This window comes from Nelusetta ayraudi, unplaced genomic scaffold (assembly GCF_046127955.1).
Source record: "Nelusetta ayraudi isolate G7.1 ecotype Tasmania unplaced genomic scaffold, CSIRO-AGI_Nayr_v1 ptg000168l, whole genome shotgun sequence".
Lineage (NCBI taxonomy): Eukaryota > Metazoa > Chordata > Actinopteri > Tetraodontiformes > Monacanthidae > Nelusetta > Nelusetta ayraudi.
The window spans coordinates 3,227,877-3,254,107 of record NW_027466218.1 but is presented as its reverse complement, the minus strand read 5'-3'; the positions used below and the strand labels follow the sequence as shown (position 1 = coordinate 3,254,107).

Sequence of the window (26,231 nt, the reverse complement as noted above, 5' to 3'; positions counted from 1 at the left end):
ATCAGACGACAGATTGGCTGAGTTGACAGACGTCTCGGTCAGGGGCAGAGAAAAACGGAGGCAACACCTGGAAGGTGATTGGGCGAAACATCTGTCACGCTCCGGATAGATAGATTTTGAAATAAAGGAAGAAAAACAGCTCCGATCTTCACCTCGTTACCATGAGAGGAAGCTAAACGGTTATGCAAAAGGAGAATTAGTTGCAATCTGATCAATCTGATAGATGAAAACTGGTTATGGAAACACCTCAACTTAGATAAACCTCTCAAATGTCGCTAAAAGCTTTTGACGCTCTCATGAGGTTGTGTCGATTTAGAGGTTCATCCGTCGCTTTCACCTTCCACCCGCCCGCCTCCTTGTTTTGGCCTTGCTCTCATTCATGGTTCACCTGCCACACGTGGGAAGGAAAAAAAAAAAAAAAGAATGCTGTCACCAGTGGAACAGTGTCAACAAACACACTTTGGTGTGGGAACGCCGAAGAGGCCAGGCAGGCACCCAGGGGCACTGAAGGGTGAGGGGGGGGGGGGGGGGGGCACTGATCCAGGACAGGGTCAAGGACCAGGACGGGAGGTGGGAATGTAGGAGGGGACTGAGGTGGGAGCAAAGGACTGGGTTTACCATGATGTGATGTGACTGGATCCTGGGTAATATGGGCTCCGCAAGAAGGATGAAGGGCAGCAGGAGGCACTGGGAGGAAGGAGCAGGAGGAAGAGGAGGAGCAGGAGGAGGTGAAGCAGTGGAACAGTGACAGGCTGCAGGATTGATTTGAGTTTGATCTCAGGGGAGGTGAGATCCACCAGCTTCCCTCAACTGTGTTGTACGACGAGCTACAACATAGTCAGTTGTAAATGAGAACATGAGATCACAGGGGGGGGATTTTTTCTTTTTTTTTTGCTAGAATGTGAAATGAAGTTAAGAAGGGTGCGACCCGACACGCTAATGAGGGTGAAATGAGGCAAGCACGCTCGCTGGTTCCCACGAACATGGCAGCAGAGCAAACACACACCGTCTGCTGCAGACACGCACGAAAACAAAAAGAAGAAAAACTTTCAATGTCCTGGCTAAAGATTGTTTTCTGTTTCTAAGGTTGTCTGATATTTTCTTTTTTTTTTTAGAATTCATTTGTGGTCATATTTAAACTTGTACTGTGCGAGTCGAAAGCCAAAGCTGAGCGAACGGTGAATGTGATCTCATTGTAGCGTCACTGTGCCGGCTGCGCTATTGACAAATGTCAATAATGACTCACTTTCCCGTCTGAGGAAGGTCAGAGTCCTCGTCGCAAAGTTAACTCGACTAAACCTTTGTTTGCTCCGTTTGCCAAACCATCTCGTGCCAGCGCACGGTTCAGAGGCCGAGGCCAGCGAGGCCTGCACTTTTTGCAGAAACAACTGAAGGCCCTAAAATGCAATGTAATCTACAAAATATCGTGCAAGTCTTTGAATAAAACATAAATCAGGGAAACAGAACAATTATTCAGAACCAGGAGAACCAAAAGAAATGCCAGAAGAAGACAGCGGGGAGAGTCACACAGACACAGAAACAAACAGCGGAACAAGAAAACCTAAAGTAATCAATCAATCAAAACTTGTCCTCGATGCAACTCTACATTTCACCCCAAGACAACTGGAAGAGGCTCCGCCCACTGCAACTACTGTGCAGGGATAAGAAACGGATGGATGAAATGAGGTGTTTGTCAAATGGCCGCAAAAGTCGTATCGCCAACGCAAAATGCGACATGTCCCAAAGCGTGTCACGCATCTCGCAGCCCTCGTCCGGGATGAAATCACCACGACACACCGGCGGGGCCAAGATCGGCGCCGGCCGAGCTGAGATCCTCCCGTCGCTGCTGAGTGAGGTGCAGTCCGCCTGTCAGCCGCTCTGGAACACCTCAGCGTGCAGCTGGAGCTCAGCGGGGCAGAAACAGGTCAGAGAAGCGGAGCAGATGAGCAGGTGCACGCGCACACACACACACACACACACACACACACACACACACACACACACACACACACACACACACACACACACACACACACTCGAATATATAAAAAAAAAAGGGCAGAAAGAAAACTCACATCCAGCCTCGTTTCCTGTGTCTGCTCTAATTCATCCGAGTGTCAGGCAGATGGGAGTGTGTAGTGGGGTTGCTGTGTGTGTGTGCAAATGTGTATTCTTAAGTTAGAGCCTCACCGAGCACCCCCACCCCACATACACTGGCTGCTGATCCGAGCCGCACAAAAAGCGGTTTCATCCAGGACCAACACAATGGGCAGCGGAACGCGGCTGCAGTTCCGCAGTTTGTCCACTAGCTGCGGTGACATTTTGGCTGCGTCACAAGTCTGACCAGGGGCTGACATTTACACACACACACACACACACACACACTGACTCACCAGCGAGGACACAAAGGCCCGTAGAAAACGTTATGGCAGCGCAGAGCCAGACTGTTTAGGGCGACTTTACACTGCTGCGACTCCTGTGACCTTGCTGCTCGTGGCCTTTGGCGCTCCGCTATTTGGGTAACAGTAAAGGGCTGTATTTAAATCACGCAAGTGCCCGCGCGCACACACACACACACACACACACACACACACACACACACACACACACACACACACACACACACACACACACACACACACACGACAAAGCAGCGCTTCTCTTCCCTCCAGCTCCCCTTTGTTTAAAATTGCTTTAAATAAAACTACCGTGGACACGTTGATATTCCAGACGTGGCATTTTACTCTGATGACCTTTGACTAGCCTCAGCATTTATTCACATCTTTATAAAAAGAAAGGGCAGGGCAACTTTTTTTTTCGTCAAACCCTACCAAACTGAGACCCTCGCCAAAAGTCTGACTTCTGCGCGGCTGTGATTTGTGATTTTTCTGATTTGTTTCAGAAAGCCATCTTGCGATGATGTGGGAAAAGGAGGCAACCAGGATGCGGAGGAGCGGCGATGACTTCATTCCCCTAAACTGTGCGATAACGTCCGACTGAGGCATGTAAACCGTTTCTATTCTCATTACGCCCGCGGCCTCCGCAGAATTTTGATCGGGACTTTTGGTGGAGGAATTTCTGGATTTTTCAGAGACTGGAGCGCATCGAGACGCGGGTCAGCAGCGCCGCTCCACCTTCCTGTTTGAACACAGACGGGGTGCATTCCAGCTCTCTCTCCCTGCACGCACGGCTAAACAAAGTTATCTGCCTGCACCATCATGAGACTGTTTATCTACCGCTTTCCAAGGGCGTGTGTGTGTGTGTGTGTGTGTGTGTGTGTGTGCGTGTGCGTGTGTGTGTGTGTGTGCGTGTGCGTGTGCGTGTGCGTGTGCGTGTGTGCACACACGCTCTTCTGAGGAAGAGTCTGGGAAGATTGTATTTAGTAATCAACCAAGCTCTGGAGATGACCAGCGTCATGGGATTTAGGAGCCGGTTGCCATGGAAACCGAAAGGTCACCTGACACCAATCACCTCAGATGTCATGTTTACATTGCCCAGATGAAAAGGGGGTGGGCGGGGGCTCAAGTTTGGTATTTAACCAGGCAAAGGAAAACACTGGCCAGGACTGCAGACATGTAATCAATCTCCAGCTTCAGTCAGACAAGATTCCTGCTGCATGTTTAAAAAAAAAACCCCTCAATATTCAATATTAAGATCACATTCAAAAAGTCCAGGTTCAGCCTTCCTCCTTCCTGATGTCACTCTTCCGCTAAGCTCCGCCCACTGGGGGACAGGTGCAGCTCAGGTATGCTGCAGTTTCAACCCAACCCGTCCGACCGGATCAGGCAGGAACAGAGAGAACCGTCGGGCTGACTGATGTCGAAAGCATTTGTGGAGAGTTGTGCACAATTGCCATCGTCACCGCCAAGTAACACCAAATGGATCGGGTTGGTTTTCATCATGACATACAATGTGCTGGATTTTGGTTTTATATGTGCTGGATTTTACAGTGAAAGGTGAATGTGACGCATCAGCTTCAACACCGTTCAGTTCGGCTGTCAAATAATAAAGCAGATTTCACTTTAAATCTGAAAGTGTAATGTACGAAATGCAGGTATACTTTAAATAAAGATACTTTAACTTCTTTTGTATGATACCAGCAGTTCGGATTTTTTTCTTTTTTCTTTTAATACATGCAAAACTACCGGGGTTGTTGCAATCCTCGCTTGAACTGATCGAGCCATCACCTTGGACGGCACCGCTCGGAAACGCGTTTGGTCCGAGAGGGTACGTAGCGGTTTCCGGACCGCACCACAGACACACTGCAGACGGTTTCAGTGTGAATTGGGGGTTAGCATTAGCACTTTCAACTGAACTCCGCCCCCATCGGGACCCCTGCGTCACTGCAGCTGTTATGTTAAAAAAGAATCAGCTGTAAAAGGCGGCCCAGTTTGGTGCGCGAGGTGTTTTTCTCTCTCGAAACGCTTCCCTCTGGGTGGCCGGCCCAAGGAGCGCCTGATGCCGTCACACTGCTGCACCGACAGCGAAGCGGAGATAACAGCCGGAACGGCTCCGACCGGCTGCGTGGGATTCCAACCATTCCTACGGGACAATGAGCCGGCTGTGGCGGCGCTGTCGCTAATCAAAACAGACAAACACGCTGCCAGCGCGGGCGGAGAGCGAGTGCGCGGCTCCCCGCTCGCCGGATCTCCACGCGCGCCTTTAATATTTATGACGCGGGTCGGCGAAAACCGTGAAGGAAGCAAAATGTGACTTTTCCAGGACTTAGAATGGGGACGAATCGCTCGCATTGTTTTCCTACAGGCTCAAGAGCAGACTGCCTTCACAAACGCAGCCGTTGCTGCAGTCTTGGAAACAAAAAAAGGGAGATTGGGGGTAAACAAAGGGTCAGTGGTTTTACATTTAAAAGCGACAGACATCCGAGAGGAATCCTTCTTATTAACATGATTCCTCTCTTCAGTCAACTGTTTGATTTGTTTGCCGTATGAAGGAAAGGGCAAACAAACGCACCTTTATGACACACACTGGTCTCCGGAGGGGCAGGTAGGGGCGAGGCTTCTGGTGACAAGGGTGACGAGCCCAGTCGCCTGATGGCAGGTGTCACGAGATCCGATTGGCTCGCTCGCATTTTAAAAAAAAAAAGTGCCTCTAAAAATACTGCCAAGAGGACGACAAGAAGGTGGTGAAGAGCAGGGACGATGCCGACCAGTTGGAGAGGAAACGAGAAACGAGGGAAGAGAGGCGGCAGAAGGGGTCGCAGACGGAGGAGGAGCGGTCGAAAACGACTATGCCGTCAAATCAGTCTGGCGTTACTGAGACAGGTTGTCTCCGGGCAGTCCAAGCCGTCCAGTCCGATACAGAGACCCTTAAAAAGTGGTCTTGAGACCAGGACCAATTTCGAGTGCTTCAACACTACGTGAAAAACACACATCTTGAGTTGATGGGACGAAAAAAAGCGTGGACGACTCCTCGACAGAGTGACTCAGCAAAAACGCGGGCCGCGATCCATTTCCAGGCGTCTCCCTTATCGGCCTATTTACATTGAAGGGACGCAGAAAATCAAACGCGCGGCGAAGGAAGCGGAGCGGAGGGGAAAAAGAAAAAGTGTTGCGAGCGTGCAGATCCTGCGCAGGCCCCTCAGGGAAATTAGATTTCTCCTCTAATTTACGAGCCGGAGGAGCCTCATCGAGCGGCGGACCGCGGAGGGACGTCCGTGTTTTCCGACGGCAATCTTCTGCTTGTTTGCACTGATGAGCCGGAGGGGAGGAGCATGGGTAATTGTCGCCGCCGCGTCTTTAGCATATTGGCGCCATACATCAGCAGCGTGGGGGAGACTGTCACACGACGGCGAAGGCCCGCGACGGTGTGAGAAAATCGGGACAGACACGTTTGATGACTCGCATTTGTGAATCACCTCAGCGATTTACTCGATTTTGTCTTTGGCTGTGAAGGAAGGATGTGTGTCGGCGACGGCCGAGCGATCGCGTTCTAAACATCATCTTCCTTCCGACGACACCGGGCATCAGGTGGGTTCGCGTGGCTGCGCCTCACGTCCTTGGCAGCCACCGCCATCCACCGTCCCGATGACGCAGACGGTGGATGGATTTAAGCGACGTGCTGCCGCTCAGCGGGGCCGAGAGCCTTACAGGGGCCTTTAAAATGTGCGAGTCCCTCAAGTGTGGGTGATACACAGCAGACACCTGAGAGAATTAAAACGCCGATCCGGGGCCGACTGCAGCTATGTAAACAGAGCATTCCTGCACCGTGCACAGTGCTGGAGGACTGACTGTGTGTGTGTGTGTGTGTGTGAGAGAGAGAGAGAGAGAGAGAGAGAGAGAGAGAGAGAGAGAGAGAGAGACAGAGAAAGACAGAGCGACAAAGAGCAAGGACAACATCCTGGTACGACTCAGATAAAATTAACCCTGCAAGGCGGACGGATCACCAGATTTCTTACTCTTTGAAAAGTTCCAGTCCCATTGTTTTCCATCTATTTGGGCCAATCAGTGTCCTGCGTCCTTCAAGGTGACAGAGCTACAGTCAGGGTTGAGTTGCAAAAAAAAAAAAGATAAGAAGAGGCAGTGTATCTGCTGCACTGTGGTCAGTTTGATCGGAACTTGGCAACATTTCCACATTAAAACCAGAACAAAGACCCAAACTACAGGGGCACTTTTAAGCTTAACAGGTGGGCGGAGTCAACCAATCAAGTGCTGCCACTCACACTGTTTCTAAGGGCATGTTTCCACTGGCTCGCTTCGGCTCAGCTCGGCTTGTAGGCGTGTCCACTGGCCACTACACAGTTCAAACCGTTACCATTTTGGTCCCTGCTTCCTTGGGGTTCCAAGCAGGCTGACCAGGCTGACGTAGCGCAGAGCAGGGCACTGATTAAGAGTTTTGACGAAAGCCTAGTGGGAGTCTTTCACAAAAATCAAAACCGCCATTTAAAATACCCTGTGGCTCAAATCTCAGCAGAAAAACTGATTGGTATCGCAAAGAGTTTATGACCTTGTTGTTTGCAAACATGTTCTCTGTGCTCTCCACCACGGTGGACCAGGCCCGGCAGGTGATAAGGGGATAAAATATATTTGCATGGACTGGGATCAGTGGCTCAACTGGCAAGTGAGTGCTCGCCTTCCGGCGTTTGAAGCTGCTGTGATCTGAGAGGTGAGGGAAGGTCTTAAGACCTCGCAAATCCTGCTCATTTAACCGAGTGCACAGGATAAAAAGAAAAGGAGAAAAAACATCTATAATCACATGTTGCTCCAATGAAGCCTGTGAACAGCTTCAAAAGGCGCACAGAGATACTTTAGCCCAGACTACAGACCGTCAGAGAAGACGGACCGGAGGAGGAGGAGGATGACGATGATGTCACGCCGGATGCTACCAGCTACTAGCAAATAGCTTTGCCTCTGTGTGATTTTCCCACAATCCCCTGCAGATCAAACGCTGCAAGCTTTTTAATGTTAGACTGTCTGGATGCTGTAACGCAGCAGGATGAAACCCTTCTGGTTTAATGATCAACTTCAGAGAATTTACTGATGTTTAGATTAAAAATTTACCAAGACCGACATCAAAACAAATATTGGGTGAACTGAGAGCATGTAAAACATCACCATGAGTTTCTTTTTTCCCACTTTCTTGCAATATCAAAGTCTTGAAAGAGAAACTTGAAGAAAAAAAAAGCATCTCATGCATTTCTCAGCTCATTCCTGAAGGTTTTCTGCATGGAAAATCTAAGGTGGATTTACAAAGGTAAATCAAAGACAAAGACAAAAATGTGTAGCGATCCAGAAAAAAAGTTAAATAAAGGAAGAACTTGACTGATTGGTCATACAAACAGTCGTCACAATATTGACATCGTCGGCTGGTGTGAGGAGGGAAGACGAACACAGCTGACCTCTTAATTAACACTCAGTCTTTCTCCCGTCTTTGCTAATTAGTCTCCGCTCGTCGAATTAAGATTGTATCGGTGACGAACCGCCACTTCTTCCCTGACTCTTCTCCCTTATTTAAGCCTGCAAAATAAACAGCAAATATTTAGACGCCTCATGTCTTTAAGGGGAAAAAACATAAAAAAAACAAAACAAAAAAACAAGTCCATTTGTGGTTATTTAGTGCCGCCTTAACAGAAAACCGGCAGCCAGCAGGTGTTTGATTTGAAATGGAAAACTAGAAATCAGGGACAAGCTGTTTCCTGATTACCAATTAGAAATTTGTGGAAAAAAAACAATTTTTTCTAGTTTTCTTTGTTTAGAAAGTTTAAAAGTGGAAAAAAAAAAACGACCTCCCCTCATTTGGTGCTGACGAAAAGGCAGAAAAAAGTTGCCATTCTATTTACTAATTATTTAATATTGACCCAACTTTATGTCAACCTGATGGTGCAGAGGAATGAAAGTAAAAATCAAGCAATAGGGCATTTACTAAATAAGCTGTGACATAACGCACACTAGCTGCGTTTCCATGACCCCTAGAATTGTGCAAAACCTAAATATCACAATAAAAAAAAACTGTTAATGGAAACACCGAAACTTTGAAAAACCTCTCAGAAAAACTCAATCAAAACCTTCAACTTGGAACAAAGTCCGAGGCACAAAGCAGAAACAATTTTCAGAACGCCGTCTTTCACAGCTTGCAAACAGCCACAAAACACGTCTGTTTTTCCCCCCTCCCTCTCTTCACATTGGGCCGACTGTCCCTTTAAAGTGATGGAGTTGCCCTCTACCGCTCCCGGCCTTCGCCATCATCCATAACTGCTGTGAAGTGACCTGTTGGATGGGTCTTTTCACCAGGAGGCTTCAGCGCTGAAAAAAGGACAAAGGGCGAGATTCCCCACAAAGAGTGTCGGGAGGACAGCAGAAGACCTGGCAGATAAAGGATGAGTGGACGTGAAAGGAGCCGGGGCGGCTGATGAGGAGGAAGCCGGCGCGGTTCAGCGACGCATTGTTTGCGCGTTGGACAATGAGCCCCGCGGGAGGAGGACGCTGGGAGCGCCCGCTACAGAAACACCGACTGGTGGCCAAATCCTCTCAAGGCAGGAGGCCGCAGCGTTGGCCAGACCTGAAGATATGCCGCCGTAAGCATAAGTGAGCGTCCCGGAGACTTTACATTAATTGGATTTGTGTAAACAGACGCAGAGGGGATCGACCACGATGTAATTAAGAATAAAGACGAGCAGGAGGCAGACTGAGGAGAGGAGGAGGCTTTTAGCTATTCAAGGAGGTGGTGAGATGAAGCAAAGAGGGTTTTTAGCAGCAGCAGCCAGAAGGGAAAAAAAAAAACCCCACTGACGGATGATTAGCGTTGGTGATAACATTAACTCCAGGGTGCCTTTAACAGTCTCCGTTTCAGAAAGTCTCATAACATAATGCGGAAAAAAACAACAACTTTGCATGCCCCAGTGTGTTTCAGATAAAGTCCCCAGTTTGAAGCTTTAAAATGCTTACATTTTCCAGAGACTAGCAGCCCTGTCACTGGGCACATTCACTGGCTGCTGGCTGCGGTCTCAGCCGCTCCCCATCCCATCATCCTGCTGCAGGCTCCACCAGCTCCCATCCCACTGCTACAGCACCCGAGCTGACAGGGAGAGACTCTCTCTCTCACACACACACACACTGACACTATCTGCAGGTTCACATGCGATCACTCCCGACTTATCACAGGATACAGCGCTGCCTTTTGTCAAACACTGTTAACAATGAGAGCAGAGCAGTGAGGCTCCACAGGTTGGTGCCCTGCAATCCCTGAAACTCAACCGTCACCACATTTCCTTTTATTTCCTCGACTTTGGGCACCGACTAGCAGGTTCTTTCCTGAACCTGCAGAAAGCAAAACAGCCTGCTTTCAGATTGGAACACACCCCCTCCAGAAATCCTAAGCATGCATTCAAATTGACAGTCGCTGGGACGTGGCTTCGAAAACTGTGTCAACTGCTGGTTCAGGGATTCAAGGGCGGCCGTCACAGGCTGTGATGTGACAGAACGTTACGTTTAGCACGTTAGACTGGATGGTGTGACGTCGTCGGCCCAGTCTGGGCACAGTGATCCCACGATTCCAAGAACCTAGTTGTGGAACCAGCCAATGCGAATGGACTATACTGTCAAGGCAAAGATTATTATTTGATAGAAATTCTCTCGTGAAGAGAAAGAAGAACAGGACGGCATCACTTAATGCAGGTCAGCAGAAAAACTACAAGACTTGACTCCACAAGACAGCGAGATCCACAACAGAGCTTAGCGTTATGTAATTTCTACTGCACAGATGCATCTTCTCTTGATTATATTCTCAATCTTCTCTGAATCCTTCCTTTTTTGCATTTTTTTCCATCAAGCGTCTTTCAGTATTTGAAAAGAGCTTGAAAAAAAAAAAAAGCATCATCATTATCATTGTTATCATTATTAAAAAGACTACTTTTGGCAAAAAGGGAATTTTGAACAGAACATCTTTTCTTTGGGTCCTTCACGTGTCTCAATGGCCCATTCAAACATGCAACTTATTAAAGAAGGTGAATATTTTGTCATCATACTTTTAAAGCTGCTTAGAAAACATCAAACGAGGTCCGTCCATTAAGAAGTTTGCTCTATCGCACAGCACAGGCTAACTCGCCTAACCTTTGGCACAGCTTACGCCAGCAGGCAGTGGGGACAGGAAGACGGACCGGTGAGTGGATTTGTCAACTCACTCTTCTCCAACTCTGGGTTAACCAGCACTACAGCAGCGGCACGTTAAGCCCTGGGAGAGCGTCTCTGCGTTTCGTGGACTGATGGATGCAGGAGGCAGATAAAACGGCAGGCTGGTTGAAATAACTCCCAGGCTACTGACCACTGTGAAGCGGTGCGATTGCCTCTTTGAAGAGCAGAAGAGAGGACTCTGTTAATCTTCAGGCGTGCCTTCAGAAAAAGATGAGGAGTTGTCGCAGCGAGGGAGCTGCCACGGCGCCTCGTCAGCCACGGCGCCTCGAAACTCACACTCGTAAAATTAGCCGGCCTTCTCTCACCGTGGCAGCGGAGGAGGACTGCGTGTGACTGATTCGTGTTCGCATCCGTTATCGCAGCCCACACTGGAACTAATTAGCCCAAAAAAATGAGCAATTCACGGACAAACAAGAGGGAGAGATGGTGTGTGTGTGTGTGTGTGTGTGTGTGTGTGTGTGTGTGTGTGTGTGTGTGTGTGTAGCACATTGGCACTGGTGAGACAGCAAATCATGGACTGTTTAGTTGGTGACTTGAGTCGCCCTCTGTGCTTTTAAATACAGAGATTAAGCTGAGCACCAACACACCAACACACAAACACACACACACGCACATAAAATCAGCTCAAAGGAGGCAAGATGCTTAGACTGCGCACGTGACTTTTATCTTTTACACACACACACACACACGCACGCGCGCGCACACTCACATACAGAGATGTAAACTCACAACCTCACAACCTCAAATTGGAGCCAGAGCTGCGTCTGAGCAGCCCGGCCACGAGGGTGGAAGTGAAGTCGTTGTTTTCCGCTGTCAATACGGAGGTGGGAAGAAGGGAAGGAGGGGGAAAAAAAATAAGCAGCCGAGTCAGAGGAGGGGTGTCCGCCTTCCTGCTGAGAGAAAGGAAATAAACACTTCCATATGCAGCTCCTGCCAGAAATGCACATGCACGCACGCACGCACACACGCACATAGCGCAAGAAAAGCGGCGTAATAAATCTGAGCACGAGGGACGTCGTTAGCGCACGCAGCCCAAAAAAAAGTGAAAATATTTCCTAGTTCCTGAAATTTACAGCGAGCGAGGCCTCGTTTATCACAGCAGAGGAGAGAAGACGACATCAGAGACGCTGCGGTGCCTTTGCTTCCTGATTGCTTTAGGATGGCTGGCTTTAGGTGTGTGTGTGTGTGTGTGTGTGTGTGTGTGTGTGTGTGTGCAGCTGTTGCTGCCGAGGAAACGCTGTGATCTCCAGGCCACAAGTCACACTTGATAGGTCCAGAAAACCCACACGTTTCCTTCAAAGGTCCCACATGAGGACCCATTATCAGACCTTACTGTATTTTTCCTCTTGGGCTCCTGTGAAGCAGCGTAGTATGATTAATAATCCAAAACAAACCCTCCAGATCTCCGGAGAAGAGCACGACCAGCTTTACAACCTCCCACAAAAAAAAACCCTTGCTTTCACAGCTTCCAGCTTCCTGCTGGAACTGCTGTTGCTGTGTTGGACTTTCCACTCCAAACAAGGAGGAGGGCAGAGCCAACACCTGGTTGGGTGTGTTGCCACGAACCTGAGAGGCATATTGCTGAATTATCAGTGCCCTTTGTGACATCGTAAAGGAAATTACACAAGAATGTGGGAAACATTGTCTGGGAAGTGGATCAGGCAGGATCAGAGAGTTGGCGAAAGCACCGACACATGGGAGATACACAGAAGCATGTACGGTTCACGGTGATAAAATCTACATGATATTTAATTTTAAAACACTTTAAAACGAGCCGCTTTAATTGGGATTTAACTTCCCTCTGCTCACCCCATCTTCCCCATTTCCAAACTACATCCAGTACAAGAACTCGGAGCGATTATTCACGCAGCCGACATGCTTCCTGACAGCAGACAGGGCTCCACACACTAATCTGCTCTCAATCTGAAACCTCTTTGTGCGGCCCGCTGGCCGCGTCGTCAGGCTGCGCTGCATTTGCAGGGCTCGAGGTCATCGTCTTATGAAGATTATCCATATAGAAGTTGCGGGATTAGCCGGAGCGACAGCTCCCACCCCCCTCCCCCCCAAAACTCGTTGTTTGCAAACACGCCGCGGCTTATTTGACGTGGACACCGCCCCTCCCACCCCTCCCCTTCTCCCTCCCCATCCCTCTGCCCCTCCCTTCCCCCGCCAGGTCCTCAAAACACAGCGTAGGGTCAGCGGCTGTGTTTGTCCGCATGGTAATGGACTTTAATTACATAATCCCTTTTTATTTTTCCCCATAGTCTCGGCCCGATCAATAAGCAGCAGGGGGGGGGTTAGATGGGGGGGCGGGGCTAGTCCCGGCCCGAGTTCTGTGAATGCACAGCACCGGTACTTCTGCGCCGAAACCAAAAGCAAACATTCCAATCTCTGCAGCTAAACTGGTTTTCCTCTTATCAGCGCCGACAAGGAATGCCCCTGTGAACAGGCATGGGTGGGTGTGTGTGTGTGTGTGTGTGTGTGTGTGTGTGTGTGTGTGTGTGTGTGTGTGTGTGTGTTACGACTAGGCTGCAAAAGTCCCATCTTGCACTTTTCAACACTGCGACTTGTACACTTTAGTTTGATTTGATTCCTTCTTTCTTCCTCTGTCAGCGAGCGCCGGCGGTGCGGCGGCAGCACCTTCCGCACAAATCTCACTTGATTAAAGTGAGAAAATGGCACGAGCTCTGGGTAGAATTAGGTCATTTCCATTTTTTTCTCCTTTTTTTTTTTCTTTTTGTTACAGATGGCCCCACTTGCCAGGCATATTTCTCCAATTAGGGCTTATTAGAGTGAGGGAGGGAGGGGGGAATTCCCAGACAGCATGAATTATTAAAAATTTCAAATGGGATTTGATCATGTGACGCTGCACAGCGGTGACACCCGACATCTCCAGATGGTTCCCGCTACGAGCGAGGAGCTACAACTTCTGATTGGCTCAAAGTAAGAAGTCGGTTTCCGCTCATTGTTCAGAGTCATTTTAAACTGCAGAAAGAATGTATGGCGTGCGTGTGTGCTTGTGTGTGTGTGTGTGTGTGTGTGTGCTTGTGTGCTTGTGTGTGTACCCAGGATTGGTTCTGTGTTTTCGACACAGAGCCATTTGAAAGTTTCAAATTATTGGGAAAGCCTCTGTTGTACTGTAAAATCCAATTTGAAAGATTTTTAAATGTTCTTGGGACACTGATAAAAGAGACACTGAGAAACACAGTGTCACAACAGGAAACACCACTAACCCACAGAACTAATGGATCAGCGCCAAACCAAATAATTGTGTGATCAGACCAAGGAAGGAGGTTCACTGCAGGTGTGTCCGGTGATATAAAGCCGGAGTCCAGATACTGCTCTTGTACCAGCTGGCCCAATGAGAGGGATTCATCACTAATGATTCTCATTAATTGCACATGTATCTACAGGCAATCTGCCGCCTTGCCGGCGGCAGGAGGTGAGATGCACATGCAGCCGCGGCCACGCACACAACTTGAAAACACCTGAAAACTACCAAACATGCTGAGAGGTTCTGCACTCACTCGAGTGCAGAACACGGACCAAAAATGCAAGAACAAGGAAACGCAAACCTGAGTGTTGCATTTTTTTGTGTTGAGCCGACAACCCGACCGTGAACTGATGCTTTACTTGTAGGACAGAAGACCTGGTGGGGATTCACAGGCAGACGCCTCTCTGTCGACACCGGTTAGGCAGGACTGTATGTATGCAACATTTACGTAAAGGGTCAAAAGTCAATTGCCGCGCTGTGTCACTGACCCCTTTGTCTGTTCCTGTCAGGCTATGTTGCATGAACAGCACAGCAGCACTCTCATCAATGCATATATTACAATACCATCTCCAGCCTCAGGACAGCGCTGATGATGAGGTGACTCTAACCCATTCAGACATTCCTTCCTTCTTTTTCTACATTCTGTAGTCAACGGTCCCTCACTGAAAGTCGCGCTTTTCTTCCTACGCAAGAGGAGCAAAACTTTTAGTGCAAATGGTGAATGACAGTGAAGCGCCAAATGTGCAAGTCCCGCAACACCGATGGTCTTCTGGAAAGTAGCGCCTCAGCATTAAGAAATACACCCCCGCTCTCAGACACGCAAGATTATGCGTTCATTTAGTGTTGGAGCGTCTTGTCACTAATATTTCATCAGATTTTATGAGCAAGTTTGACTGCCATTCAAAGAAGGAGACGAGCCAAATGTTTTTCCAAAAGTGTCTGTATTTGAAGGAAGTAAATGTTCAGCCCCGGCTTGTTCAGAGCATCCCGACAGCGACGGGCTTCGCCAGGCTGGAAGCCTGTCGCAGTGGTTCACTGTCAAGCTTCACAGAGTCAAGCTGACCATGAACAGGCAAGACCGGCCACGCTGGCTCCATGTTGCACTTCACGTAGGGCGCACAGCGGGAGAGCTGCCAGTCACATGACTCAGAACAAACTCCGAAACGCAACCAAAACAACGTGCGCAGACCCCATGGAATCACGTCATACAACACGTAAACTGAGAAGTTAACATTGTTTTCTTTAAACGCAGACGTGAAGAAGAAGCTTGTCATATCACACTGTTCCTCCCCCAAGACTGTCAAAAAAAAAAAACTGAGTTTTAGCCTGATTAGCAGGAGTTGGTGTTGGACTTGTACTGGTAAAGACTGACACCTGTGACGTCACATAGTCATAATCAGCCACGGGTAAACTGCGGCTGTTAAGCTTTTTGATCCGGCCCACTAAACCTGAAGAAATTATATGAATACAAAGTAAGTCATAAAATAGCTTTATTTCATCCATTTTTCCCCCCATTGTTTTAAAAGTCATTTCACTAAAGAGTTAAACACTGTGGGGCTTCAAGGACACATATTTTGTTGTCACGCTTTTGTTCATTTTCAATTGACATTAAAACACGTGTTTTCCCGTGCATATCCCATGATATATTCTTTCTCCAATGAGGTGGGTCACCAAAACATTCCATCCATTTGTTCCTGGTCAGGACAATATGGTCCAACAACAGACGACATTAATGTACAACTTAAACCCAAAGAGCCACCACTACTTTTTTTGCCCCTGGGGTGCAAGAGGCGGTGGTGTTCTTCCCCTCTTGCGCGCCAAAATGCGAACACAAATTAATTAGCTGCTCCTCTACAGGTGGTGGCGTCCACCTCTCAGCTCCCTTCAATAAACCCGTGTGTTCTCATCCAACATGCATGAACACAGCAGGCAAACAACAGAAAAAGTACCCGGTAAACCTTACAGAGTGACAGTTATGTCAAGTTGTGTCGCTTCAAGGTGTTGTAGTGTGAGAGTTTTGGCAAGCGAACATCGAAACTTTGACCCGTCCTGTCCAGGAAGAAGGAAACAAGCGGAGAGTTCTCTCTCACCTTGTCTGACGGTTTTCAAGCGGACGGGACCTCTGCAGTTCTTGATCACGGTGCGCACGTCGTACAAGGGTAATCCCGAGACGGACAGGTTCTCCACCTCCAGTAGCAGCTCGCCATCGTTCACTTTGCTTTCGCTGTTGTAGAGCGGCGCGTCCCCGAGCAGCGGGCCGATGTGGGCGAACTCGCCGTGCTCGGCGCCGCCGCGCAGGGGAACGTTCAGGTCCCCGCTGGCATCTTTGACCACGGAGCACTCGTTCACTCTGGCGGTCCAGTGGCTCTTCTTTCCGGCGGGCTTGGACATGCTTTTATTTGGGGTGGTGGTGAAGAAAACACACACACACACACACACACACACACGGGGAGAAAGGGGCAGAGTCACAGTAGCAACACGGTCGTACAGAGTCCTCTAGTATCCGAGGAGCGGTGAACTTTCCTCCTCCTGCTCCACAGAAACATGAGCGTCTCCCAACAAGTTTATCGTCCTCTCCCCGCTCCTCTCCTCTCCTCTCCTCTCCTCTCTCCGCTCGGCTCGGCCTGGCAAAGTCAAGCCATACCGGTCGGCTGTCGCGTCGCTCCTTCACTGTTCACTCACTGCCGTTATGCGTGTGAACATCCCAACCCGGTGCTTTTAACTCCTCAGCTCACGCTGGCATTCCAACATCCGGCAGAGGTCCGCGCGGCTTCGCTGTCCTGTCAGTTGGGTCACTTTTTCTCCCACCGTCGTCCCAAAACTCACTTTTAATGACGTTTCCCCCCCCCTCTCTCTCTCTCTCTCCGGTTGGACGGCGGCTCCGTGCTCCGTTGACGCTGCTGACACCGACCGTCCTCGGAGCGCTGGAACCCGTGAGCGACTCTCGCTGAATCACATTCCAACTCCGGACTGACTCGGCTGCGAGTGGAAGCGCCAAGCGCGTGTGTGTTGCTGTTCGTGCTGCGTTCAAGTGCCGTCGGACGTCGTCCGTTGATCCCGCGACGCTCGTGGTTGCGTCCCCTCGCCTCGCTCGACGTAATAATTCAGCCGAAGAGGCGCTTTTATCGTAGTTGATTATTAACTTGACTCGGCGTTTCGTTATTGACACAACTAACGAAAGCACAAGTGAAGACTCGTTAATTTTGCCTGCCTTCAACCTTTGACTTATACTAATACTAAGGCGTCTGATGTGGTCAGCAAATAAAATACCGTGACGTACTATTATGCGTGAAAAAAAAGACGCAAGACGCAACTAGAAAATGTTTTTGTTTGTTTTGTTTTGTTTTGTGTTTGTTTTGTTTAAAAAATATATATATATATATATCTTTACCCGTTACAACCTGACAAGTGTCAGCGGTCGGTGCCTAGCCAGAGCACATGAAGGCAACAATATTCTAATGAGCGCATGCGTGCTGCACAGAGATACATATTGACTTTAGGCTCCTTTTACATAAAAGGGCCTTTGGCTTCCCAAAATTAGGAAGTGGTGTCACAGTGCGTTTGTCAATCAGCTGAACCAATGGAAAGCAATTAAAGGTCACTCGTGACTTTTACAGTGTTCCGGCTTTGTGAGATATCTGTTCTTCTTGTTTTTCTTCTGGCAGCTGTGCTGTTTGCTGCTACTCCTGTTGCTGCCCCTTAGAGAGATAACAAGAATCAAGCAGTAATTCTCTCTGCAGTGTGATGTGATCATTCTGACTGAAACGTAATTTGATAGTGACTCAGTCAGCCATGGGTTATGCACGCTTGTCAGGATTCCTGCATTTCAGGTTGGACAGGTGTGTGTGTGTGTGTGTGTGTGTGTGTGTGTGTGTGTGTGTGTGTGTGTGTGTGTGTGTGTGTGTCAGGAACTCCCCTTTCTCTGCAGCCACAGGAAGGGTGACCATATGACTCATGTGTTGTCCGACCTGATATACTCACATTTTTGAGAATCAGAGCTGCTGCAAGTGGTGTTAGGTTTACGTTGCCCATTCCCCCAACTCCCCCCCCCCCCCCCCCAAAAAAAAAAAACAGTTTTAAATCCTTCTATATATACAGATTAATACTCCCTTTCAAAAATGCAATGCCTTTAAACTACCATCCCCTCCCTAACACTCTTGGTGTTACCCAAAGGGAAAGTAGAAAGAGCATCAATTTTGCATGGTGGCAGTGTGGGGAGAAAATGCAGAAAGTAAGACAAAGATGTAGTTGGACAATGAGTCAGTTCAACAGCGGGCTGGGAGAGGGGTGCATGATGGGATGAGATGGGCCGTGTCTTTTACACACAATCTAAGAATAACAGTGGAAGCCGTCCCAGTCTCACAGGACAGGAAGTGGTAAGTACACTTTTAAGCTGAAAATGTACAACTTCCCTTTACCTTCACCCTCCATCAGCTGCTCGTGTGGACGCTGCATGTTTAACGTGTTAAGTTGATTGTTACATTTTTCAGCAGACTCTCTGTCTACAAAACACTAATACGGAGAGGAACTTAAAGCTTAATTTGTCCACTGCTATGCTAACCAGCGCTAACACTACTACTGTAATTATCCCTATTAAAAACATTTATTAACCAGGGCCTGGCTAGCAGACACATATTGCAGCTCTTTGATTCGATAGCTGTTATGTAACCCTCTTGTGAACCTTCTCATGCATATGAAACCGCTTTATAAAGAAGAGGCCGATGGAAATATGAAAAGAATTTGTGCATTTCCCTCATTTTGTTTCATTCCAACCACAAATTTAAACAAATTCTTATCAGATTTTATTGTGGTAGGCCAACTCGAAGTTGGAAAAATGATTGTCAAGTGCAGGATAAATGGCATGTGGTGTTTAAGATTTTTGCATTTGGATTCATGATGTTCCAATATCAGGACTAGAAAAACTGGTTGGTATTTCAAACAGTTGAAATAAGAGCTGCTCGCTCCATTGAATGCTCCAAGTCCCGACTGAAGCCAATCGCGTTTTCTTTGGCTTTCTGTTGAAGTTGACCTTCAACATCTTGTCTGTCTTGCCTCATGCTCTTCATTGCACATTTCATGCTTCATGTTATTTCGAGTTTGTAAAGAACTTTTGCTCCACCTCGGCTGTTTTAAAATGTGCCACCCAAACAAGACTCACTTGACTTGACACTGTTGTGTTGCCCTGTTGCAATGCGACTGGAGAATTCCCCCGTCCTTCTCTGCAGCAACGCCAGGTTGGAGTTTGGCTGTCGGCCTTTACATTTTTTGGAACACGGGGAATCTGGGGGGGTCGGGTTCTCATGTTCTCATGTTGTGCGGTTCCAGCCTTGTCTGACTTCCCTCAGCGGCAGCGTTGTCCCTCTCTCTAACACACACGTATAAAGGAAGCTGTGTTCTCCAGCTGAGGGTTAACGGCGCCATCTTGTCATGCCCAATCTCACTGTTACTGGTGTGACAGCTGACAAGCAGCAAAAGGCGGGGGTGATGAAAAATAAAAAAAACTTTTTTGACTGTGAGACAGATTTGAATGCGAACATGCATGTGCGTGTGGTGCCACTGCGACCTCCATGTTGGCGGGTCGGACGGCGGGGAGGGAGGGGTCGCCCACATCCTCTTGCCAGCTTCCTGTCACTCAGTGCCGCCCTAATCAGAGGGACAGAGGCAGACACGGTGCCAGGGGGCCCCTGATTTCCCATTTCCTTCTTCCCGGCCATCCATCAGTCTGCTTGCTGAGACTCTTTTCTTGCCGTCGTTCTCCCTCCCTCACCGTCTGTCTCCACCGCACGTTAACAAATGCAAATATCCGCGCGTGCCTCCACACGGTATATTTACACGGAGCCTGAATGAGAAGTTTGGGTTCTGTTTGTTGCTGCAAATGATACAGTCAAACCTCAGTCTCACTGCGATGCATCACCTCCAGTGTGACACCATAGGATCTAAATGCGAAACATGAGCCTCTGTGCAGCAGCATATATAGTGAAGGTGGGTTTATGCTGGGGAAAAGTCTGGACCCTCGGGTGCAGCCAAGCGATGTGTTCACATCATTGCTTGCAGTCATCACGCTGCAGCGTTATGACAGCATATCTAATGAGGAAGACCAGCTTGATTATCTTTTTGTTTTGTTTTTTTCCCGCCATCAGGAACTATTACCAGGAACCATTTCCATTCCCCATGATGCGACGCCGGTGGTGGCTGCATTGACAAGTAATGACATCGCCAAACTTGATATTGGAGGGTAATAATGAGGTGCTTCCGAGCTGACAGTACAGCACTCGGACCGCACTTGTCGTGGCGCTCCTGCCCTCCTCTGCCTTCCATCGCAGGTGTTTCTCATCAGCCACACAACAGAAATGGGCCCGTCTGTAACTTATGATGTCAAGCTTGACCGTGTCGGTGCTTTATAAAAATTATAAACCTGTACATGAGATTCCAAACACACAAACAAAATACTCAAGAACTTAAAGTGGAGGCATCATTTAGATGGTTTTCCTCTTTCATATTTTGACATGTTGTCACAACTTTCATACAATCTTTGTGCCACTGAAAAATTACCCTCAAATCTGTTTTGTGTATACTGTAATTTTTTTTAAAGTTAAATTCCTTGACAGGCAGGTAAGTGGGAGAAGAAAAATGTGTGCAAAAACATTTTTCGAAGCTTTCTCTCAAATCCCCATGTGTGACCAAATATAAACACAATAAAATGGTGAGCCTCCAAAATTGCTAGCGCACATTAGCTTTTCCTGTCACGGACGTGCTAAAAAACACACCCAAACCCGAGGTGCAAAAAAAATGCTGGAGGCCAAACAAGTTATTAAAAATAAAAACGAAGCAGAGGGACAAACAAACCAAGACCATTCAAATAGAGAGAGGGGGAAACAAACATGTTGTGGAGACGTCCAGAGGAAAGAGTATGAAGAAGCCCGAGGGAATCAAAGGGGGAAGGAGACAAATAAGAAACACATTTTAACATCACTGACCCGCAGACAAGCAGTGAAGACTTGAAAACACAAGGTGGGGGAAGGTTAATAAGGACCAGGTGAGACAAATTAGGGAAGTGCAGACAAGTTTGTTTGGGTAGGAATGGGAGGGGTGCAGGGTGGCGGGGGGTGCAGAATAAGGAACCAAAAAAAAAAAAATGCATATATAAACAATCTCAGCAAGCAGGTTCTAAGGTTGTGGTTCATCATCGTTCATAAATCCCTGTCGACAGTCTGTATCTTCAGCAAAACTCCATAATGTCTTTGTTGCAGAGAGCCGCTTGGCCGAGTCGCCCAGTTCGCCGACTTCTGACCTCTTCCCTGCTCAGCGCGAGCTCCCGCGAACGAGCGGGGCGATCTCTCGGCCTCACACGTGGCTTTTAATCAGCTTTACCTCTGCGGCGTGATAAAACCTCATTCAGCATAATATCCCAGCGAGTGGAAGAGGGAGAGCGAGCGGGGAGAGCGAAATCCTGCCTTCAGCTAAAGTGGCGGCGAGCAGCTCCGCGTTGCCCCGCAAGATTAGCGGCGAGTGGCTTCGCGTTGCTCGAGGCCACCAGATTATTGGCCGGGGGTGGCTGAGAGCCGTCGCACCGCAGCTAATGACGTAGCGGTGGGACGCTCGCCGGCTAACGAGCTACTTAGCCTGGACTCTAATTTCCTGTAAGCCCCTCTCTGCTCAAAATGTCTCTGACTTCTGTCGTTTTTTCAGTTTTTTATTCAGAGAGAGTTTTTTAGAATATGTGTGTAGTTGTTGTAGTTGTTGTAGTTGTTGTAGCACTCGAGATTGGCCTTTGTCTCAAGACCGGTCTTAAGACTGGGTGGAGAGCGATACAGGACTTGTTCACATTTTCAATATATCGGCGCATTTTTTGTAAAGTTGGCCGTGATCCCATGCAGTGAAACATCAGCTGGATGTGGACGCAGCACACTTGGCTCCCTCTCTGAAAAAGCTCATCCTCTCTCTGCTCTGCCTCACATCGTTTGGCATAACCCATTAAAGGGACATGCCTTCTTTTTTGATGTGATCTTGCAGATTATGGCCTTCCGGTGGAGGATCAGCCGGGATACCCGTCCGCTTCTCGTGCTCCTTGTGACTGTGGTCTTTTTTTCGAAAACGTAGCCACCGACCAAAGGGCATCTCCAAGATCACGCGTCACGTGCACAAACCTCCGTCCACGATGCCTTCAGACATGTGACATGTGGGTCATTGTGTCAGCCGGCCTTTTCAGAGCTCCGCCTCCTCCCCCACATCAGCGGGAACCCAGAGAGAGGATCATCTCCTTTTTTGGACTGGCGTCTAAGCAGAGTTGCTATCTTTTTTTTTTTTTTTTTTTAAATCTTAATGTCAGAGCCTCAGGAAAGGAACTCATTGTATTACAACCAAGACTCTATGAATGTACTTTATCTGGAGTTACATAAAAGAAAAGTTTTGCTTATGCCCCAAGTTTTGCATGAGTTGTATACAGCAGCAAGCAAATTCCTGATCAGCCCTCCTGATGCCTGCTCTTGGCTTTTAGATTCATTTTATGGTGTGTTTTTGTAACTCTGCTTGGATTTTGATTAGTTTTGGTGGAAATTACAATCATTAGTTTCAGGTGCCCTTTTTTCAGAAACTAATTTCCATCCGTTTTTTCTGATGGTACAAAAAAAACCCTCAAGAAATTCCATTTGTCGCTTGGAAAAAAACAGTGTTTGAACAGAACCGGCACAATATATTTCATGTTTCAAGTTAATAAAAAGACCATGAATAGATTTTGAGACAATGACTCATATATTAGCCTTTGCCTTGTTGCTTGCACAAGCCACAAGCTCCTGCCTCTTTGCAGGCATGAATAAATAAAAGAGACTAAGTGGAAGGATTGTTTAATGTAAATGCGCTGTTTTCCCACATGGATGTTCACATCGGGTCTATACGTTTGGCCTCGCTGCTCTTCGTCTTCACATGTTCTGCATCCCACTGATTTGAGCTCAGACCACTGCACAATGCTCTCCCACATCACTTTAGTCTTGTCAACTCGTTCGCTCTCATCTTCACTTCTTTGCTATTCCGGTTTTGCGCCTATGTCTGTTTGAAAGCATCACATCCCAGAAGGCTGCTGGGAAAATCAGCAAAACCAGTCAGAAGAAAGGGTATTAATAGAGTAGAGGAAGGAAACCGCTCTCGGAACAAAGCTGCGGCGCAACATGGAGGCAGCGCAACATGCTGGAAATCGAAAGAGTTTGACCGGAGATTTGAGGATAAACAGAAGTCTTTTCCAGACAAATTCAGATAAAATCAAGTCTGAAACGCTCTGATTGGCCAGTGCGTCTCCTTCTCTCTACACCACTGAAGCATGTCAAGGACCCGGGCGGCATTGTATTGAATCAAAGTCAAGAAAATTCAATCTATGAAACCTATGATCTACCCATATATGTTACCCATAAAAGTTTCTTAGTTTGTCAGAAGAGAGCTTTCCTGTCACTGAATAAGTCTGTCGCTGTGCTTCTTTGTGACTGTGACGTGTGTTGTGTGTTCATGTTTGGAATTGTTCAGGCAAGAGGGTTAAAGATGTTTTAACAGTGGCTGTACAGCTGCACATCTGCTGGTGTGAATAGATTCAACCCCCAAATTAAAAACAACACTGATAAAAATCACATGTGTGTCTGCGTCCCAGCCATTGACAGCCGCCCTCAGGCTGGGCAACGGTCGGCCTAAAAATACCTGACCGGTGGGACAAACCAGCCGGCCATTGTGTCCAGGTGCACCTTTGTTTGCTCGAGCGCACTGCGTTCTCAATCGTGATGTCACAGCAAAGCACACAATGGGTAGGACAAGGAAAGGAAGGGAAATTCCTCATTACATCGGGCCCAATTCTGTTTTCCAACCACTGTTTTGATTGGATTTGTTCGGGTACGATTTAAAGGCTGGTGCAAATTGTGCTTTTGATTTCTGTCTTAAAAATTAAAAAAAAAATTCTTCACTCCAAATTTAACGATAAACTTGTGAGAATACTGTGGTGCAGTGGTTTACCACTCATAGCGATTCCCAAGCTTCTTATGTATAGTTGTCTGTGTGGATTCTCCCCAGGCTCTGCGGCTTCCCGGCACAGTCCAAACACATACAGATTAGACAGTCTGGAAACTCTAAACTGTCAATAGGTGCGAGTGCCGCATCCTTGCAGAATTAATTTGGAGTGGGTCCAAAACTGCACTGAGAAAGGATTCTATATTCTGCAGCGCTGCAATAATTTCCTGCAGCTGGACCAGGAACTCTGTGTTTATTCAAGTAGTTTGCAGGAGGAAAAGAAAACATTTCAGGTTTTTTTCCAACCCCAAATTAAAGTATTGGGTTTGCCAGTGAGGGACACGGTTGGCTCCGTTTGTCCCGGGCTACGAACGTGCTGTTGCTGGACGCAAAGCCTGAGTGCATTTGGACCCATCTGTTAAAATGCAGGTGGTTCTCTTTTCCACTTATCCAAGCATGAGACTGGACTCTCTCCATCAAACAGATAACAAAAGAGCCTTTTTCTCCACAGTAGTGGAAACAAAGTCACACAGGTACGTCTGTGCTTTTCATTTTTAAAACCACCTGGTGTGTGTTCAGATTTAGACAGAGCAGCAGATTACGGTTGTTTTTTTCAGTATTTGGGTTTTTGTTTTTTGTCAAGTAGCACTTTTTTTGCAATTCAACCAGGAGAAAGACTCAGGATCAGCTGGCCTTGGATCGGACAGGGGACGTTTTCTCTCATTGTAGAATTTAAAAAGAACTAACGAGCCAGATGACTCCGCTCGCTCTTCTTCCTGTGATGTCTGTGCCATTTCCTGTTGTTTTCGTCTCCTGACATTGTTTCCTGTGTCCCACTTCCTCATGGCCGTTAGCGATGTGTTTGGAGTTCGGTCGGTTACCAGTACATGCAAATTGAATGTGAGAGTTGTCTAAAAGAATTGGGTTAGAGTTTATTAGTGTCTCAATGGTGAATTGCTGCGACTGAAGTGGGTTTACATTTCATCGTCCATAGCTAATTGCGCGTTGCTGCTGATTTCTACACCAACTTGCCAGACTGACTGTCCCCAGTTAGTGCTGCAGCTAGACAGCTGCAGAGTGGGTACGACACGACAGTGAATTGTGCGTAAAATTAGACAAATTAAGCAAAACCCCAGCTGTCATGGAACAAGTGATGAGTCAATTTGACTGGCTTTGACTGTTGACTATTGTTAAAATCTCTTCCAATTGTTAAAAATTAAAATTGATTTTCACATCAAAAAATATATATATTGGGAAAGGGGAGACTGATGTAATAATAAACGTGATTTTGGCAACATTCCAAAGAAGCAAATCTCAATACTAATCTGTGAAGTATCCCTTTCAGGCTTCTGCTTCCTGATGTCTGGTCTTGAGGGATTTTTTTTTCACAGACTTGTTGTGTCTACATTTCCACACAAGGCGGCCTCAATCCCAACATCCCACACGGTTGAAAGGGACTGATTTCAGAGCAGACCGAGCACAGGACTCCGCTGGGACAAGTGGAGGCGGACTGTGTTTACAGCGCCGGTGCTTAGCGCTCACCCACAGGCACCGATAAAACGCTGGTGAAGCTTAAGAGTCTAGAAGTAACCGGAGCAGGAGGTGAGTTGGGCGGAAGTTACTGAAGAGAGGACTGTTCGAGTTTTTCACCTCTGAGCAAAGTGATTGGTGTAATTTTTCTGTTTAAAGGTGAGAAAACAAGAAAACAGTGGCTCAGTTTCGACTCGGAAGGTCTCATAGTAACTTCCACAATCTCAGGGCAAGAGGAAACACAAATAGACAATTTACACCACTCACCAGCTCCACCTCAACGCTGATGCCGTGAATAATTGATGAGGCGGAGGGTGTAAACACAAGCAGGAAGACAAAAACAAGTGTCAACAAAAGAACACAACCCCGGTGGATGCGCCCACTGCAGCGAGCTGCACGGCAGTGCCTCGTTGTCCGCCAGCGATCAGAAATAATAGCTCAACATTAGCCGGGATAAGTATCAGGCACAGCAACAGGGAGCAAATCCTCAAAAACCTCCAGTCGTTCCAACTCAGACGTGAAAAAGGTGCAAGGCGGGAGATTATTCAACATCAACGTCATCAGTTTTGTTTTTCGGTAGCAGCAAGTGGTACTGCTGCAACTAGCGTTGTGTTGGTATGATTTACTCAAAGCTCAAAGTCAAGAAAAAAAAACAGCCAATGTGGTGTTTAAAGGTATATTTCATTCAGTTCATGAAGTGAGTTTTAAATGTGTATGTTGACGTGACTGTGACATCACAACAGGCATACTTCTCATTTCTGAGGAGCTTCTTATTGGTCTTGCGATACATATTACTT

General features: G+C 47.6%; 1 protein-coding gene across 8 annotated transcripts in view; it reads right to left on the bottom strand.

Annotated features, from left to right (window-relative positions):
• The window catches only part of magi1b (membrane associated guanylate kinase, WW and PDZ domain containing 1b), a 113,761-nt gene extending 96,830 nt beyond the window's left edge, over positions 1-16,931 (bottom strand). For 6 of the 8 annotated variants that reach the window (XM_076014137.1, XM_076014139.1, XM_076014138.1 and 3 more), the window contains exon 1: positions 16,011-16,927. In XM_076014137.1, the coding sequence (XP_075870252.1) occupies positions 16,011-16,311 (301 nt within the window). In that variant the 5' untranslated portion in view covers positions 16,312-16,927. Of the gene's footprint in view, positions 1-16,010 lie in introns of all 8 variants that reach the window. The other 2 variants (XM_076014145.1, XM_076014142.1) reach the window with 2 other exon arrangements.
• Between the last annotated feature and the right edge of the window lie 9,300 nt (positions 16,932-26,231).